We start from the raw sequence: 20,938 nt of genomic DNA, 5'->3' as shown, positions 1-20,938 counted from the left end.
CAGCAAGTAGGCTCAGATCCTGTTTAACAATGTCTCTTTAGAACACAGTTGGCAGTGGAAAGTTATGTGTATTGAATCATTGTGTCCCTCTGGGTGCTCCAGGTCCTTCACAATACCAGCAATCACCTGGCTTTCTAGAACAGAATGTGGATCTCCTGCTCTTCATTTAACATTTTTGGGTGCCAAACTATTAACTTAACTTTTCCTGCCAGCCCACTGCATATATACATCCTGGTGAGACAAATGTGGTTCTGGGAGGATGTACCCATATGGCCTCCCAGTTTGGGTGTTCCTAGCAATCACAGTCAGCAGTATTAAACAATGTCTGTCTCAGATCGCTGACCTAGGCAATTCCACTGAAAGTTCTTTCTCCCGTCACAGGTCACAAGAGGGTGCAGGACCATTCACAAAGTGGAGTGTGGCTCGCACATGCGCAGTGGGAAGCTGCAAGGAGTTACAGCTGGCTTCCCACACATGCCGACGTCGGGGACCTGAAGACTGGTAAAGAACTGGCCTGGGTGAGGACAGCGCTGGATCCTTGCACAGGGTCTAAAAAGGATCACTCCCGTTCTACCTGGAGACAGAGGAATGCTTTGGGAAATAGTCACAGCAGACACCGTGGTGAACTGATCGTACTGGCTATATTTACATATGTGTTGCTCCTGTTGGGGTGATTGGATCCGGTGAGTGGGGACCCTGGAGGGGGAGCACAAAAGTCACCTGAAGACATTGCGAGCACTCAAGTCACCTTTAGGTTTTCTGCCATATACCTGAGCATTACCAGATCTGCACCTTATACGAACTGTGTTTTTCTATTAATATGAGGACTGATTCCCTATCATGTATACGGGCGTGTACACGTCTCTGTAGTGTAGTTTAACCATTTTTTGGACTGTGCTACATGTTTTAATGTGTTAAACACACTTATGAATATTTGACCCATTTTTTTCTGTGGATGTGTTTTTCACTTGTGTACATTTAATTGCTTATTATTTTTTTCTTTCACTATTGCAAGCTGGATGCAATATCACTCAGACTCAAAGCTTATATTTGTTTACTGTATGTATCACCTATCATGCATATGTGGTATGTAACTGCTAGGATGTACATGACACTCTTTTGGTTTTCAGTTCTGCACACACACAGTTACTAGGTAATTTGGGATTGTGTTTTTTTACTCTTCCATGCAGCTCACCTACACGTCTGACAGTCCTTATGCCCTTTATTTTTACACTTACATACACCTCACAGGGATACCTATATATGAGGTATTGATTATTGATCCTAGTTTGGGGCTTCAGGAGTAATACGCCGGTGAGGCTTTTACACATATGGTGCAGTCCTTTCACTCTCCCCATACACACCTGTGGACCCTTGGCTATCAGGTAGCTCCACACACCCCCTTTTTATTTGTTTGTTTTTTATTAATGTCTGTCTCATGATTGGTCACAACAAATACATGGTTCAAGGCAAATTACAGCAATAATGTACTATGCGATAGCTGCAGCCAATCACAGCTATCACCGTAGTAAATGATGGCATTGTGAATGATGCCAAACACAGTTAGAAATGATTGCTTATACAGTGATCATGATTGTATAAGCAATCATAATGTTAAAAAAGTCCTTATCATCCCCCCCCTCCAGCAGTACAACATCACTATGGTGACACTGCACTGCTCTGGTGACATGTTAAAAAAATGAATATTTTTTTTTACACAGTGTCACCATAGTAAGTGCAGTGTCATTATGGAAAAAAAAATTACAAGAACTATGCCCCTTAAGAAAAAAACCTTGTAGTGTTATATAAACAAAACGTGGTGATTTTGTTGGTGATTCTCTTGTCCTGGCACTTCAGGAATTCAAGAAATGTGATAGGTAGTCAGGAAATTAGATGTGTAATTTATGTCCCCTGAAAGCCCCATGGTGCTCCTTGGATTTTGTGCCCCTCTATACATCTAGGCTGTGAAAATTGTATCACAGATGTGGTATCCCCATACTCAGGAGTAGGGATGAGCTTCGAGTTCGAGTCAAACTCATGTTCGACTTGAACATCGGCTGTTCGCCAGTTCGTCAAACAGCGAACAATTTGGGGTGTTCACGGCAAATTCGAAAGCCGCTGAACACCCTTTAAAAAGCTATGGGAGAAATCAAAATTTTAAAGGCTTATATGCAAGGTATTGTCATAAAAAGTGTTTGGGGACCAGGGTCCTGCCCCCAGGGGACATGTATCAATGCAAAAAAAAGTTTTAAAAACGGCCGTAATGCTTAAAGTGAAACAATAAAAGTGTAATATTCCTTTAAATTTCGTTCCTGGGGGGTGTCTATACTATGCCTGTAAAGGGGCGCATGTTTCCCGTGTTTAGAACAGTCTGACAGCAAAAGGACATTTCAAAGGAAAAAAGTAATTTAAAACTACTCGCCGCTATATGAATTGTCGTCCGACAATACACATAAAAGTTCATTGATAAAAACTGCATGGGATTTCCCCACAGGGGAACCCCGAATCAATATTTAAGAAAAAACTGGCGTGGGGATCCCCCTAAATTCCATACCAGGTCATTCAGGTCTGGTATGGATATTAAGGGGAACCCCGCGCCAACATTTTTTAAAAAAATTACATAGGGGTCTCCCTCAAAATTATTTTAAGGGGAACCCCGCACCAAAATAAAAAAAAACATTGGCGTGGGGTCCCATCATAAAATTCCATACCAGACCCTTATCCGAGCACGCAACCTGGCAGGCCACAGAAAAAGAGGGGGGACGAGAGACCGCCCCCCCTCCTGGCCACATGCCCTCAACATTGGGAGGGTGCTTTGGGGTAGCCCTCCAAAGCACCTTGTCCCCATGTTGATGAGGACAAGGGCCTCATCCCCACAACCCTTGCCTGTTGGTTGTGGGGGTCTGCGAGCGGGGGGACTTATCGGAATCTGGAAGCCCCCTTTAACAAGGGGATTCCCAGATCCCACCCCCCGTGTGAAATGGTAATGGGGTACAAAAGTACCCCTACCATTTCACAAAAAAACTGTCAAAAATGTTAAAAATGACAAGAGACAGTTCTTGACAATTCCTTTATTTAAAGTCTTCTTTTTTCCATCTTCTTTCTTCTATCTTCTTTCTTCCTTCGGTTTCTTCCTCCATCTTCTTCTTCCTCCGATCATCTGCTTCTTGCTCCGGTGTTCTCGTCCGGCATCTTCCTCCACGGCGTCTTCTTCCCTTCTTCTGTGTGACGCTTCTCATCTTCTGATGGTTCTTAAATAATGGAGGGTGGGGCCACCTAGTGACCCTGCCCCCCTCTGATGCACAGAGACTTGGCGGGGACTTCCCTGTGGCATTCCCCCTGACGTCAGAGGGGGGCGGGGTCACCTGTTATATAACGGGTGACCCCCTCTGACGTCACAGGGAATGCCACAGGGAAGTCTCTGTCAAGTCCCCCTGCATCAGAGGGGGGCAGGGTCACCAGGTGGCCCCACCCCCCATTATTTAAGAACCGTCAGAAGACGAGAAGCGTCACACAGCAGGAGCCTCCCATCATGGATGCGGAGCAGCCCGAGAAGAAGAAGAAGGGAAGAAGATGCCATGGAGGGAGATGCCGGACGAGCAGGGCCACTATCAGGGGCGTACAGCCCATACACCTGTAAGGGGCCTCGGCGTCCCTAGGGGCCCGGGCAGGGACTGCTTCTTTGGGTACTTTCCCTGTATATCCTGAGGACAGACGCCACAATGAAGCTCTCTGTGACAGACGTCGGCTGCTTATCACAGCAGCACACCTAGCCAATGGAGCGGGGCTTCTCCATTCTGACCAGGGGCGGACTGAGGGCCGTGGGTGGTGGGGTACACTTGCCACTGTGGGAACAGCAGCTTCTAAATACATACACTGTGCCGGGGTTCTGTCAATAGAACACCGGCGGTGTATGTATTTTAGAATCTCCAAAGCTCCTCCTGTCCCTGTGATGAAATCTCTGACTCCCTACCCCTCCTCCACTCACCAGTGCGGTGTGCTGAGGGGGGCGGAGCTCACTGTAGCTACTGCTGGTCGGGATGTCTGCTCACACTACAGGGAGGAGATGAGAGGAGTTTTTTACTGAGTAAAGTCTCCTTGGAAGAAAAGCTGCCAAAGTTTCTGTAGGATTTGTCCTGTAGTTATTGCATCGATAAGGAGACACAGAGGATGAAGAGACAGTGAGTGTGACAGATATCTCCCAAGCTAGCAAACAGCCCTATCTATATAACATCCCCCAATCTCTATGTCCACATAATGTGAATGTCATTTTTGACCATTCATGTAACTCTGTGTTTATGTGGTGAGTTTACACCTCTGATTGTACAGACTCAGAGCTTGGATAACACAGGAATTGTCATAAATTCATTTTACATTATCCGCACATACAGAGTGCTAGGTGCTGGATTATATAAATATATATATTTACATCTTATAACAGGACAATGTTTTCTTTAAGTACCAATTTTGTATTATATAACTTGTATATACTAGTAGATGAGCACAATATATATATTTTTTTTTATTATTATAAACACCCCTATCTGACCACATCTCAGCCCCCTTCTTCCCCTAGCTTGCATTACCCCGAGACCACTTCATCTATCCAGCTGTAGGACATCACTCAGACCCTTATCTACCCAACATCACTCCCTGGTCACCCCGCAGACTGCCATTAAAAGAAATCCTTCCCCATTCTGCCACTGTCATACCCTCCACACTCCTCTCCTCTACATACCAGAGGGATTACAATGGACTGTATCTGGGCTGTACTGGCGGCACAGAAGGGATAAAAGGACTACAGAGGGAGGACACTGTGAAAGAGGACCGACATAGAGGTCACATGAGACTGGAGAAGGATGACATGGGATGGAGGAGGAGGACCTAGAATGGAGGCAGAAGAGGACATGGGATGGCGAAGATGGGACCGCAAATGGAGGACATAGGATGGGGGACAAGGGACTGGAAAAGGAGCACATGGGATGGAGGAGGAGAACATGGGATGGAGGAGATGATACTGGAAAAGGAAGAGGACATGGGATGGAGGAGATGGGACTGAAGAAGGAAGAGGACATGGGATGGAGGAGATGGGACTGGAGAAGGAAGAGGACATGGGATGGGGGACAAGAGACTGGAAGAGGAGCACATGGGATGGAGAAGCAGGCGGACATGGGATGGAGGAGATGGGACTGGAGAAGGGAGAGGACATGGGATGGGGGACAAGGGACTGGAAGAGGAGCACATGGGATTGAGAAGCAGGAGGACATGGGATGGAGGAGATGGGACTGGAGAAGGGAGAGGACATGGGATGGAGGAGATGGGACAGGAGAAGGAAGAGGACATGGGATGGGGGACAAGGCACAGGAAGAGGGACACATGGGATAGAGAAGGAGGAGGACATGGGATGGAGGAGTTGGCACTGGAGAAGGCAGAGGACATGGGATGGGGGATAAGGGACTGGAAGAGGAGCACATGGGATGGAGGAGGACACGGGACTGGAGAAGGAAGAGGACATGGGATGAAGGAGATGAGACTGGAGAAGGAAGAGGACATGGGATGAAGGAGATGGGACTGGAGAAGGGAGAGGACATGGGATGGGGGACAAGGGACTGGAAGAGGAGCACATGGGATGGAGAAGCAGGAGGACATGGGATGGATGAGATGGGACTGGAGAAGGGAGAGGACATGGGATGGAGGAGATGTGACTGGAGAAGGAAGAGGACATGGGATGGGGGACAAGGGACTGGAAGAGGAGCACATGGGATGGAGGAGGACACAGGACTGGAGAAGGAAGAGGACATGGGATGAAGGAGATGGGACTGGAGAAGGAAGAGGACATGGGATGATGGAGATGGGACTGGAGAAGGAAGAGGACATGGGATGGAGGAGGAGGACATGGGATGGGGGAGAAGGGACTGGAAGGGGAAGAGGAGCACATGGGATGGAGGAGGACATGGGAGTGGAGGAGGAAGAGGACATGGGATGGAGGTTATATTGGGTTGTAAGAGTATTAAAATAAAAGTGGGTTCACTGAAGGACTTTGTGGGATGGCCAGTGGGTGGATTCGGTGGGACAGCCAGTGGGCAGGCCTTGATTAATGTTTGTGGTTGGGCCCAGGGGGGCCCAGACCTAAAGCTGCGTAAGGGGCCCCAAAATTTCTGATGGCTGCCCTGTGGACAAGAACATCGGAGCAAGAAGCAGAGGATCGGAGGAAGAAGAAGATGGAGGAAGAAATGAAGATAGAAGAAAGAAGATAGAAGAAAGAAGATGGAAAAAAGAAGACTTTAAATAAAGGAATTGTCAAAAACTGTCTCTTGTCATTTTTGACCCCCCACAACCACCGGCCAAGGGTTGTGGGGATGAGGCCCTTGTCCTCATCAACATGGGGACAAGGTGCTTTGAGGGGCTACCCCAAAGCACCCTCCCAATGTTGAGGGCATGTGGCCTGGTACAGTTCAGGAGGGGGAGCGCTTTCTGGTCCCCCCTCTTTTCCTGTGGCCTGCCAGGTTGCGTGCTCAGATAAGGGTCTGGTATGGATTTTTGGGGGGACCCCACGCCAATTTTTTTTTTAATTTTGGCACGGGGTTCCCCTTAAAATCCATACCAGACCTGAAGGGTCTGGTATGAATTTTGAGGGGGACCCCTACATCATTTTTTTTTAATTTTGGCGCGGGGTTCCCCTTAATATTCATACCAGACCTGAAGGACCTGGTATGGAATTTAGGGGGACCCCCCACTCCAATTTTTTTTAAAATTTTGCTTCAGGGTTCCCCTGTGGGGAAATCCCATGCAGTTTTTAGTTTTTATCAATGAACTTTTATGTGTATTGTCGGACCGGGTAGTTTTAAATGACTTTTTTTCCTTTGAAATGTCACTTTGCTGTCAGACTGTTCTAAACACGGGAAACATGCACCCCTTTACAGGCATACTATAGACACCCCCCAGGTACAAAATTTAAAGGAATATTACACTTTTATTGTTTGACTTTAAGCATTATTAAAATCACTGCTCCTGAAAAAAACGGCCATTTTTAAAACTTTTTTTTTGCATTGATACATGTCCTCTGGGGCAGGACCCGGGTCCCCAAATCCTTTTTAGGACAATACCATGCAAATTAGCCTTTAAAATTAACACTTTTGATTTTGAACGTTCGAGTCCCATAGACTTCAATGAGGTTCTAACGTTCGTGCAAAGTTTTGGTCTGTTTGCAAGTTCTGGTACGAACCGAAGCGGGGGGGGGTGTTTGGCTCATTTCTACTCAGGAGGTTATAGCAGAATGTGTTTTGGGGTGTAAGTAAGTAAGTATAAGTATATAAGTATACCTATGTCGTGTGTGAGAAATAACTTAATAATACCTTTATTATTTTTACCCAATAAATGTAGCAGAATATATGTTGGTCTAAATTTATAAACGCATGTTATTTATTCGCAAAATTTTATAACCAACATTTTTAACCAGAATAGATTTTTCTCATTTATATTGCAAAACATAAAAACTCGGTGGTGATTAAATCCTACCAAAATAAATCTCTATCTGTTTAAAAAAAAAAGATGAAATTAAATTTGGGTAAAGTGTTGCATGACTGAGTAATTGTCATTTAAAGTGTTACAGTGCTGAAAACTGAACATGGCCTGGGCAGGAAGGGGGAGGGGGGGACAGCCCATTCTTGAGGGGGTTAAGATGGAATAACTAATGGGAAAGAAAAAAGAAAACCAAAACAGAGCACCACTGCTGGTCAGATCCCTCAAGATGACTTCAAATCCCCCCAATGTGCTCAGAATTAATATATCATCTTGACTTTTTAAAAATCTTACTTCAGCTTGCTGGTTAAGCACTTTTTAAAGTGAAGAATGCATGACTGCTATTACACATTTACCCCAAAAACGTATAGATACCTTGCTGTGTGTGACTTCAGGAAATCAGTGCCAGACATTTATTGTATAACTAGAGTCAGACAACTCTGATATGAAAGCATCTGAACAACCAAATAACTAGCATTCTCCAAGGAGAGTTCAGCAATGACAGCCTCCATTAGGGAGACCAGTGAATGTCTGTTTGTTGATCTCCCCTTTCTATTAGTAACCCGGAAGTGATCTTCGGGGTCCTGCTGCCACTGGGAAAAAGCTAATGGAGTGTTGTAACGGACCTCTGTCCTCAACAGGAGTATGTCTGACGTAAATGCTTTCTCTGTCAGGTACCACACGATCCAAGACCTTTAGCCCACCCAGTCACTAACCGTAACTCAGTGTAGGGTGAAAAACCTCAGACTCTTCATTAAAATACAGGTACAAAAAGATATACAGTACAACTCAGGGGTCAATCGCCTCTCTCTTTGGAATTCAGGGTGGCGTAAACTGTCCAATCAGCAAGGAGAGCTGTTGGAGGAATCCCCCCTCCACAGAGATATACATCCCATAATCTACTTTTCTTCCAAGGCAGACAGACACAATAAAACAATGGAATACAACCACACCCCAAACAATCAGAGCAAAGTCCAAAAACATGAGACAATACGCAATATATACATATATAGAATATTCCAGTGTGGCTGTACAGCAAGTCTGACTAGCACAGATCAGACTGGAGTTCTCTGGCACCCTACCCAAAGTGACTCCCGTCACAGGCGTGGTCTGCACTCCATTAGTTTAATGGAGGGCAGGGGAGGCATCAGGGGTCTCATTAAAGGGAACCTGTCTCAAAAAAAGATCCCATAGGGGACTCATGTTCTCCGGTGATAAAAATAAAGTGTAAGAAAATAAAGTTAATTCCAAGCACTTTAACCCCTCAAAATACATATATATACCCTCCCCCACCCCCACATACACACATATACAATAATAAACACAGATGGGAGGGGCGCCTGTGCACTAAAGCTTTCATTTTTCTGCACATGTTATCAACACGCATGCTGGAGTGAGAACAATAATTTTAGACCTGTTATCAGTTATCTGGTGTGAGTGGATCATGGGTGCAATGTCAGGCTCCTGCAGACAAGTCCTTCAGATTTCTGCCCATACATCTGTACAGGATTTTTGTTAGAAAGCTGGAGGACTTGTGAATGGATAATGGGTGCACTGATCAGCACAATCACAGTCCATTGATACTACAAATCTGTCTGCCACGATGGAAGTCAGAACTTGTGGTTTATTCATTCACAGATTCATATAAATGAATAACATGGCTGTGTGGGTGGGGCTGATTTTAAAGTGGGTGTGGTTTTGGGGGAGAGGAACCCCCTACCCACTGGCATTGGAGGTTTGGGGGTGAGGGAACATGTGCTGGAAGACCCTAAATACTGATGTGCCATGTAACATGTTCCAAAAGGTGAACTTAGCCTTAAAAACATTACCTATGGAAAAGTGAGGGTACTAAAGTTTGTCACCATTTCAGAGGTGTCGGTCATTTTAAGACTTGACATACTGACTATCTATTTATTCAGTGCAACCTCATCTTTTATATTTTACCAAATAATTGGGTAATATATTACATTTGTATGCCATAAAATGAACTTAGTGTACCTTTTACTGAAAACAAAAGATTACATTTGGTAAACCATTGCACTAATATCATGTGACAGAAAAAGATGATACAGCAAGCATTGTTTCTCCAGGGTCTCTGCTTTCAGAAAATATACTATATACTGTTTGGGGGTTTTATATAATCTTCAGGCCTAAAATGATTTTTTTAACATGGATGCAAAATAAAAAACAGCTCCAGAAGTGAAAGGGTTAAACACCTCTAAACTAAACATGAACCTAAACTGGGTGTAATTTTTGTCTGGGCACATTGTGTTCCAGTACTGAACTGACCGAGTATAAAAAGATACGAGTAAACTTTCATTGGACGCTCTCACCTTATACTTTAGTGTGTGTGGATTTATTTCAGATTTTTTGTTATTTATTTTAAAAGAGAAATCCATGTCATGTAATGCTTGAGCCAAAATGTAGACTGCGATATACACTTTATAGGAAGTTTTCTCATCAGGATAATATAAATCAAGTGGAAGTGTCCCTAAACTGCAGTTCCTAAGAGGACGTCTAGTTGTGAGTGAAATAAAGAAGTTTTTCATTTGGTTTTCTGAAAAGCATCCATAATCAGATATGAGAATATCCTCCATCAGGGGGTCATTTGGGCGGCTGGATGGCTGAATAGTATAAAAATATTCCAGCAATCCCTTTATGTAGAGATGGGGGAATGTAAATCCCAAGCTGCAGTTACTGAACATAAAAAACATGTCACTCATTGACCAAGAATCTGGTAGAATAAATGTTTTCTCCGTGTGATAAGGGACATTATTATACAAAAACAAGTAATAAGTCATACTAACTGAGCCACAAATAATAAGAACTTCCGTAGTTGAGGTCCGCAGCTCTGGAGGAATTTTATCACAATTCTTTATAGACACCAGAATCTTGAATTCAATACAAATTCCATGATTAGATAAATGTTTGCTGAGTTGTCGGATCTCCCTCTCTCCGTATTCATCATCAGATGTAAGGATCCCGACCCAGTTCCACTTCAACCTTTCCAGTAACTTTGCTATGGCCACATATTGCATCTCATCATCCGGAACTGTCCGGAAAAAGTTTGGATACATCTTTCTATCACTCAGCAAAGTATCTCTGGCTCCATAACTAATCTAGAAAGAAAGAAAACTGTCTGTATAATTAATCTGGAACTCCTAATATCCAAACGGATAGAAGAGAACCTTAGAAAATGTTTTACTGTTTTTTTTTTTTTTTTTTAAGAGCAACAAACATGTCATCTGAGCTGTCTACAAGAGATCTATAAGCAGATTTTAGTGGCACTTTTTTTTCACCGGACCATTAAGATAAAGATGCAAGAATAAATGTTTTATTTCATAAATGATTACAGCCATCAGTGAAATCTGATAATATGATATTATAGGGGAATTTATCAAAACTGTATCAGCCAGAATCTGGAGCATCCAATCAGCCTCTATCTTCAGCTTGTTTAGTTAAGCTTTGAAGATGAAATATAGAAGCTGATTGGTTGTCATATACAACTGCCCTAGATTCTGGCTGCTCCAGCTTTGATAAATTCCCCTCTATTGCCCCGTACACACGGTCGGATTTTCAGACAGAAAATGTGTGATAGGACCTTGTTGTCGGAAATTCTGACCGTGTGTGGGCTCCATCACACATTTTCCATTGGAGAGCAGGACATAAAATTTTCCGACAACAAAATCTGTTGTCGGAAATTCCAATCGTGTGTACACAAATCTGACGGACAAAGTGCCACGCATGCTCAGAATAAATAAAGAGATGAAAGCTATTGACTACTGCCCTGTTTATAGTCCCGACGTACGTGTTTTACGTCACCGCGTTCAGAACGATCGGATTTTCCAATAACTTTGTGTGACCGTGTGTATGCAAGACAAGTTTGAGCCAACATCTGTCAGAAAAAAATCCATGGATTTTGTTGTCGGAATGTCCGATCAATGTCCGACCGTGTGTACGGGGCATAAGAGATCTTCTTCCTGTAATCCCACCTAGGGGTCTCCTGATCATCAGCTTTCTGGACAGACACTCCCACTGCAAGACTGATTTTGGCTTTATCTGGAGGTGGACAACCGAGTATAAACATAATTACCAGCTCAGCTCCTGAACCTGTATATCCTTCATGGACCAGATCAGTGTTTACATTTCCACTATGAGTCTGTCTATTCAACCATAACTCTCATTTCTTCAGATACCAAAGTAATTTACTGTATATATATATATATATATCGTATCAATCACCAAAATCTACTTTGACAGCAACTACAGTACATATAAGATTCAGACCTACCTTCTACTTTAACAAGATATCCATACCACCACTAGGGATGAGTCGAACACCCCCACGGTTCGGTTCGCACCAGAACCTGCGAACGGACCGAAAGTTCGCACGAACGTTAGAACCCCATTGACGTCTATGGGACTCAAACGTTCGAAATCAAAAGTGCTCATTTTAAAGGCTAATTTGCATGGTATTGTCCTAAAAAGGGTTTGGGGACCCGGGTCCTACCCCAGGGGACATGTATCAATGCAAAAAAAACTTTTAAAAACGGTCGTTTTTTCGGGAGCAGTGATTTTAATGATGCTTAAAGTAAAAAAAAAAAAAGTGAAATATTCCTTTAAATATCGTACCTGGGGGGTGTCTATAGTATGCCTGTAAAGTGACGCGTGTTTCCCGTGTTTAGAACAGTCCCTGCACCAAATGTCATTTTTAAAGGAAAAAATCTCATTTAAAATTGCTTGCGGGTTTAATGTAATGTCGGGTCCTGGCGATATGGATGAAAATCAGTGAGACAAATGGCATGGGTACCCCCCAGTCCATTACCAGGCCCTTTGGGTCTTGTATGGATATTAAGGGGAACCCCGCACCCAAATTAAAATAAGGAAAGGTGTGGGGCCACCAGGCTCTATATACTCTGAACAGCAGTATACAGGCGGTGCAAACAAGACAGGGACTGTAGGTTTGTTGTTAAGTAGAATCTCTTTGTAATTTTGTTTAACAATTTTTATTTATCAAAACATTTTCAATAACACATTTATCCAGTTAAAATACATCCAGATAATAAAGCAGTTTATCATTTTTATCCGAACATCATTCAAATTCTTTTTTCATTTTGTATCTTCATACTTTTAAATCAAGGATGTAGAACTTATATCTAAGAAAAAACAAAAAAAAAAAAAAACTTATTTGCCCCCTCCCCCCCCCCTCACTTCCCCACATTCATACCCATTCATACACAAAAAAAAAAAAAAAAAAAAAGGGGAGACCCTATAGAGGGGGATCTCTTCCAATTATATTCTTTGTTATTTTTATATTGTCCTCAGAAGTCTCGATGAGGCTCTACACTCCTCCCATCTTGCCCACACATTTAATGTTTGTTTTTTCAGCCCTTCTTCTATTATCATTCTTTCTTCCAGGGTACGCATCTCCATCATCTCACACTCCCATTCCTTAACTGATGGCGCAAGTGTGTTTTTCCATTTTCTAGCTATAACTGTCCGTGCTGCTGTCAAAAAGTATTTCAAAATTCCTTTTTTTATATTCTTTATTGATCCTGGGATCATGGATAACACTGCTATTTGTATTTCTGGATATAGGTTGGTCCCCGTCAGTGCTCTAAAAATTTCAAATATTTTTTGCCAGAATGGTTGGATTTCTGAGCAATAATACCAAATATGTGACATTGTGCCCTGGGTTAAGTGACATCTCCAGCAGATGTCTGTGTTGTCCAAGTTCATTTCATGTAAGTCCACAGGGCATCTATACCATCTAGCTAAAATTTTGTAGTTTCTTTCCTGATGTTTGGTCGATATTGAGAGTTTATGAGTCGCTATAATTGCTTTTCCCCACATTTCTCTAGGAAATTCTATTCCCAGCTCTGTTTCCCATTTTTTAATATAGGGTAACGTCTGTCTATTATTTTCTGAAATTAAATATTTGTAAATCTTAGATAAGACATGGGTAGGTCTAAGTTCTTGCAAAAAATTTTTCTCCAAATTTGTCAAAGGCCTATCTATTATGGATTCTCTTGTTAAAGACTCTATATACTTCTGGAGCAGACCGTATTGCATCCATTTATTTCTGTGTTCTACCCCCAATTTTTCCAATGGGAGGAGTTTATTCTCTTCCATCGTTTCTATTATCCTAGTGTCCCCGCTTCTTTTCCATTTGAGAAATGTTTTAGCTTCAAGTGTCAGTGGGAACTCTGGGTTGCTGAATAGTGGGGTCATTGGGCCTCTATAAGTAGATCCAATCTTTCTTTTTATTAGGTTATCCCAAACTTTTAATGTTGATACCACTAGGGAGGGCATCTCCCTCTCCAGTGGTCTTTGCGTTTTTTTAATCCAAGGGAGTGATTTTAATTTGAAAGCTGTAATCTCCTCTTTGAGCTCCACCCACTGTTTATTATTTCTGTTGTGAAACCAGTCTACCATTCTGGTTATCATTATTGCTCTGAGGTACGTATCTATATCTGGGAGGGCAAGGCCACCCTCTTCTTTTGTTTTAATTAACACCGTTCTTTTAATTCTGGGTGTCTTGCCTCCCCAGACAAATCTTCCTATTATTCTATGCAATTTGACCAGAGTATTTGTTGCGGGAAAAATAGGTATTGCTTGAAGGATATATAATATTTTGGGCAGTATATCCATCTTTATTATATTTATTCTACCCATCCAGGAGAACATCCCCTTTTCATATTGTTGTAGTGATCTCGTAATTTTTTGTACCATTGGGACATAATTAACCTCCTGTAACTTATCTAGATCAGAGGGGATATAAGTACCCAAATATTTAATTGTGTTCTCTTGCCATTTAAATGAGAAATCTTTTTTAAGGAGTTCCACCATAGCGTTCGGTAAATTTATATTCAGAGCCTCAGATTTATTATAATTTACTTTAAAATTGCTCAATATACCAAATCGGTTAAATTCAGTTATCAAATTTGGTATTGATATCAATGGATTTGTGATATATAGTAATATATCGTCTGCGTATACAGACATTTTATACACCTTATCTCCTACTTTAATTCCCTGTATATCTGTATTTTTCCGAATCGCTATTAATAAATGCTCCATCACTAGTGTATACAGTATTGGGGATAGCGGGCAGCCCTGACGGGTTCCGTTTGTTATGGGAACTATCTCCGATAAGTCGCTGTTTGCTCGTATCCTCGCTGTAGGATTTTTGTATAGGGCCATTATTTTGTCCAAAAGTATGGGGCCTATTCCCCACTGTATAAGGGTCTCTCTGAGGAAACTCCATCCCACCCTGTCAAATGCTTTCTCAGCATCAATCGCCAATAGACAGGATGGGATGGAGCTCCTTTTTACATGCTCCACCAATGTGAGTGTTTTTAGAGTGTTATCCCTTGCTTCTCTCCCCTCTATAAAGCCCACTTGATCTAAGTGTATGGACACGGGCATTAATGGGGCAAGTCTATTGGCAATTATTTTAGCATACACTCTTAAGTCAATGTTTATTAGAGAGATGGGTCTATAATTTCCACATAGAGTATGATCTTTTTCTGGTTTGGGTATAAGTGAAATGTAGGCCTGCATACTTTGTGGAACAAGGGGCTGTAGTGTAGATATTGCATTAAATGTCTGTCTCATAATTGGGACAAGTTCTTTTTTAAATGTTTTATAAAATCTCGGGGTAAAACCGTCAGGGCCTGGACTTTTCCCTGGTACTAATGCATCAATTACATTTTGTATTTCTATCTCTGAGAAGTCTTGATCTAGTTGTACTCTATCTGTCGGAGCTAATACAGGGAGTGCTGTTTCTCTCATATATTGTTCTATGTTTTGTTGGATGCTCTTTGAATCTCTATTCGTAATATTATTAGGGATGTTATATAATTTTGTGTAAAAAGTCTGGAACTCTCTCAATATCTCTTTTGGGTCGTATCTCATATTACCTTTATCCGATCTGATCTTAACAATAGGCTGTATATTGCCCCGATGGCGCAGAGTTCTGGCGAGGAGTTTACTTGGTTTGTTACCCTGTTGATAGTATAGGGCACGGTTACTATCTCTTATACGTAAGGTTTGTTCATCAATCAAGGTTTTTAATTCTATTTTTTTCTCTGTTAACTCTATTAGTATTTTGCGTACTGGATTTTGTTTGTGTTGAGCTTCTATTATGGATATTTCTTTTAATAGTTGGGCTATTTTGTTGCCTTTTGATTTTTTTAATCTAGCCCCGTGTTTTATAAAAAGGCCTCGGATTACACATTTTAATGTTTCCCATTTCATAGGCAGCGAAGTAGTATCTTCTCTGTGGTCGTGCAAGAAGTCTGATATTGCCTTCCTTATTTCTATCACACAAGTCTCATCATGAAGCAAGTTATCATTGAGCTTCCAATTCCCTTTCTTGTTACTACCCTTAAGCAAATCCAAAACCAAAAATACGGGCGCATGGTCTGACCATATCGAACTACCTATTTCAGAGGATGAAGTTGCCGCCATCCCCATTTGGTTTATCAAAAAAAAGTCTAATCTGTGGTATGTCTTATGTATTATTGAGTGAAATGTGAAATCCCTATCTGTTGGGTGTAGTGCCCTCCATATATCAATTAACTGGTATTTAGCTATCGTATCCAAAAAGTTTTTCTTCTCTCTGCCCCTCTGTATTATCGAAGATGCTGTAGTATCCACTTCCCTATCAAGTACCAAATTAAAATCTCCTCCAATTATTATTATCCCTTCAGCTTTTTCCATAAGCTGTTCTAACATTTGTGTTCCTGCTTTATATTGTCCTTGATTAGGTAGATATATGTTAATGAATGTATACTTTTTGCCATATATAATAAGTTTGAGTAATATTGCTCTTCCATCCTTTTATGCCATTCTTCCAGCATTTGGTGAGGTATTGTTTTATGTATTGCTATAGAGACGCCTTTTGATTTTGAATATCGAAAGGAGTCATGATACCAGGTAGTGTAGTATCTATTTTGTAGATTTGGGACGTGGTCTGTACGGAAATGCGTCTCCTGGAAAAAGATTACCCCCACTTTTTGTTTATGAAGAGAGTATAGGACCTGTGACCTTTTTGATGCTGAGTTGAGACCTCTAATGTTGTACGAACATATTTTCATATTTTAGGACCAATAGAGCCGTTAAGAAGAGAAAAAAAAAAAAAATACAAAAAACAAAACAAAACAATTACAAACCCCCACTCTCACACTCACCTCACTCCCACACTGTCTTATATCTATTGACTAAAAAAAATAGTCTTTCTTACTATCTAAGTAAGTTCCCTACTATGGGGGGTTTTGAGCCCGGTGACCAAGGGTCGCCTCTCGACCGCTGACCTCTTGCTACATTTTATCATTTTATCTTTCCCCTTTTTCCTTCCCTTCATCATCCTCCTCTTATCTTGGGACATTTTCCTCTCTATTTTCCTTGGCTCTTTCTTTCCCTTTGTACCCTCTCTTTTTTTTTGGGGAGGGGTATAGGGGGGATGGGGATGTGTCCTAGATATTTATCCTTATTAACAAAAAAAAAAAAAAAAAAAACCCCACCATTACCTTTTCATGTCACTTAGTGCATAAACTTTATAGAAATTGGTTATCTGCCCATATGTACATTACATTACTCTTGTTGTGAACCACAGAAAAAGTGTATATACATGAGAAAAAAAAAAAAAAAACAACCCCCAATCCTCTTGTGTATATATCCTTTCATAAACACTTTTCGTTTAACCCGTTATGTTATAGCGGACCTTTGTATATTATCTTCTCTGTGTTAAGAAAGTAAGCAAAAATCCCTTAGTGCATAGGACTTGTAAGACCTTGTAAAAATTGTTATCTCCCTATGTGAACTTTACATAATTCTTAATGTGAACAATATATAAAATGTGTATTATCTCCAAGGTGTTGTGCTAAAAAAAAAAAAAAAAAAAAAAAAAAAAAAAAAAACCCTTCACCCAATACTACTATTTACCATATACCCAGTGTTATCATTGCTTATCTCATTAGTGTATACCTTTATGCAAATTATTATTTACCTGTGCGTGCATTGTGTAACTCTTAGGTGCGAACAACATATTAAATATATATTATCACTTATTATATTATAAAAAAAAAAAAAAAAAAAAAGAAGAAGGGGAACAACCCCTTATCTTATCTATTATATAAAACTCGTTATCGTATACAAAGGATGGTTACCTTATTATATAGCTCACAAAATCAATATCTCCGAACACATTTCATATATCTCATTCTAATATAGCATACTCTATATATTATTTTTCTGTGTGGAAAAAAAAAAAAAAAAAAAAAAATTCCCATACACCAAAAACCCTTTATGTCTAGGATCCGAATTATCCAGTTATTATATTCCTTTACCCCGTTTTCTCGTTTCATCCCCCCTCCCTCCTCCCCCTCAAGAGTCCTCTTATATTTTCTTGGATGCTTGCATATATTTTATGGGCCAGTCCGGCAATGCTAACTCTGGGATTCCTAGAACCACTAAAAATTCCGGTAAGTCCTCCAAATCTCTAAATGAGATAGTCTGTCCTTCTTTTTGGATCTGTAGCTGAAATGGAAATTTCCATCTATAGTGAATATTATTTTTTATCAATTGTTCCACTAGGGGTTTTAGCGCTCTTCTGCGGTCCAATGTATATTTTGATATATCTTGAAAGAGCAGGAGGGGTTTTCCATCAAATTGGATATTTTTATTTTGGCGGGCTGCAAGCATTATTTTATCCTTAACATGCGCATAATGCATTTTGCAGATAATATCCCGAGGTTTATTAATGTCTAGCTTCCTTGTTCCTGCTACCCGATGTGCACGTTCAATGATTAAATCTTTTATATCAATGTCCTGGGTAATTTCCTGAAATATCTTTTGTAATGTTACTATAAGTTCTTTAGGGCCCACTGTCTCTTTTAGACCTCTGATTCTTATGTTGGATCTCCTGCTTCTATTCTCTTGTTCGTCTAAGTTGTTTATTATTTGATTTAACTGGGTCTCTTGCTTCTGTATTTTTTCTTTCATCTGTGACAATTCCTGTTCCGTTTTTGACACTCTCTCATCTATTATGTCCGTTCTTTCTTGCATATTTTTTGTAGAGATTTTAAGCTCTTGAATCTCTTCTTTATATGATTTTTCTAGCCTATGAACGTATTGATCCATATCTGCCCTAGTCGGAAGTGAGCGTATGTACGCTCTTATATCCCATTTTTCTTTATCTTCCTCTTTCTGTTCACTTGAAGACCCTGTTGTGTCCATCAATGAGCTATTTCTGGGGTGGTTTAATTGCTCATCTCCTGATGATCTAGTTGTTTCTATTGGTTCCGCTATATTAGACAGGTCATGCGATGATTGTAGCATTTGTGTTACCTGAGAGGAGTGTAGCTGTAACTGTAATTGTTGAAAAAATTCCTTAATATCAGTTGTTTGTGTTGATTGTGCCCCTGTAGTGCTTTTGTTAATACCTTCTGTTTTGTCCTTTTTACCCTTTTGAGGCTGTGGGGTCTTACTGCTCTTCTTGGGGGCCATATTTCTTTCCTTCCCCTTCTATGCAAGATAGGTGGAGGCAAGGGGGTGTTTTCCGGGAATTTGTGTTTTCCCTTTAATTTTGTGGTCTATGTTTTTATCTTTCTCTTCTTCCCCTTATTTTCTTCTCTCCCTTCCCCCACCACTGATATATATGTCAATCACAAACAGAAGAAAAAAAAAACGGTCTTTCCTTCCTTCTCCTTCCCTTTTCTTTTCCTTTCTCTCTCTCTCTTCTTATACTTTTAATTATTTTTGAGAGCTATGCTTTTATGTCTCTAATATATTGCAAGGACTGTCCAGCAACCAAATATTCCAGGGGATGTCTCAGGAGGCCAGGGCAACAGGCTTTTATAACACTCCTGTGTCCTACCTGCAGCTCCTGTCTCCATCCTGTGTTCTGTAGTTTTCAGTGAACCAGTAGCTAGTAATAGCTTAATTTGTCTTAGTAGTGGTAGTATTAGGGCGGCTGACCTTTATGCTTTGGAGATCCGTCTGTCCTGTGCTGGTCCGTTCCTGGTGACTCTGCCGGAGAGGACGCTCTCAGGCGAGGGCCACTGTCGTCTGCTTCCGCAGACTCACAGAGGCTCCCGCCCTCTCGCGTCCGCTGTCTCCCGACTCCGTCTCCGAGGCCCTCCAGACACTCCACCGGCTTGTATCTCGTCACGTCGTATCTCCCGTAGGTCTCCGCTCCTGTGAATGCCGGATACCGCCGCTAACACTCACGCTGCCGCCCCTGGGCTATAGCGCTCTCAGCTGGACTGGTAAGAGGGGGATTGTTCAGAGGTAAGCCGGAGGCATATCAGAAACATACACCGGCTGTGTATACATCAGACGCCCAATGTTTGCAGTAGGGTTGTCCCGATACCGATACTAGTATCGGTATCGGCACCGATACCGAGCATTTGTCCAAGTACTTGTACTCGGCAAATGCTCCCGATGCTTCCCCCGATACCTGGAGGACAGCTGTGATCGGCGCGTGGGGGAGTTACAGGATTCTCCCCCAGCGGCTTTCACCAGCTTTAGTGACATACAGCTGTGATCGCTCACAGCTGACTGTCACTGCATCCTCCTCCGTGCCCCCTCTGTTCCTCTGTGCCTCTCCGCTGTCCCCTGCATTCCTCTATCCTTATCTGTCCCCTCCGTACTCCCCCTCCGTTCCTCTATCCTTATCTGTCCCCCTCCGTACTCCCCCTCCGTTCCTCTCTCCTTATCTCTCCCCCTCCGTTCCTCTATCCTTATCTGTCCCCTGCATTCCTCTCTCATCTGTTCCCTCCGTTCTCCCCCTCAGTTCCTCCGTCCTCCCCCTCCTTCCTTTGTGTATGGATAGAGTCAGCTGACTCTGTCCATTCACATAACTGAAACATTGTAATCTTCTGTGATTACGATGTGTCAGTTTATGAATGGAGAGAAGCCGCTGTCTTCTCTCCATTCATTCTCAGTGCAGCTGACGCTGCAGAGAAAGGGACTGGGAAATCTCTATCCTCTGTCTCTTTCTCTGTTTCAAGGGGGAGATATCAGAGGTCTGTTAAGACCCCTGATATCTCACCAAAGCCCCCCAACAGGGCTGATTTAAAAAAAAAAAAAAAAAAACAATAAATAATAAAAAAATATTATTGTAAAAAATAAAAATTGTAAAAGAAAACAAAAAAAAAACCACACACACATACAACGTTCACCCCCCCCCCCCAAAAAAAAATAGCAAAAAAAAAACTGTCACGTGACATTAAAAAAAAGTATCGGTAATCGGCATCGGCGAGTACTTGAAAAAAAGTATCGGTACTTGTACTCGGTCCTAAAAAAGTGGTATCGGGACAACCCTAGTTTGCAGCATGTCAGCCAGCGGTCTGCCTAAGCGGCCATCTTGGTCAACAGCTCCTCCCCCATCACATGCTCTCCCTCTTTGTAA

General features: G+C 41.7%; 1 protein-coding gene across 1 annotated transcript in view; it reads right to left on the bottom strand.

Moving 5' to 3' along the window:
* The window catches only part of LOC141121539 (vomeronasal type-2 receptor 26-like), a 71,846-nt gene that overhangs the window by 38,301 nt on the left and 12,607 nt on the right, over window positions 1–20,938 (bottom strand). The window contains exon 3 of the mRNA XM_073611160.1: window positions 10,220–10,640. Within this exon, the coding sequence (XP_073467261.1) occupies window positions 10,220–10,640 (421 nt within the window). The remainder of the gene's footprint in view (window positions 1–10,219; window positions 10,641–20,938) is intronic.

The sequence above is a fragment of the Aquarana catesbeiana genome, unplaced genomic scaffold (genome assembly GCF_042186555.1).
Source record: "Aquarana catesbeiana isolate 2022-GZ unplaced genomic scaffold, ASM4218655v1 unanchor224, whole genome shotgun sequence".
NCBI classification, from domain to species: domain Eukaryota; kingdom Metazoa; phylum Chordata; class Amphibia; order Anura; family Ranidae; genus Aquarana; species Aquarana catesbeiana.
The sequence above is the reverse complement of the archived record's forward strand: the minus strand, read 5'-3'. Positions and strand labels throughout refer to the sequence as shown.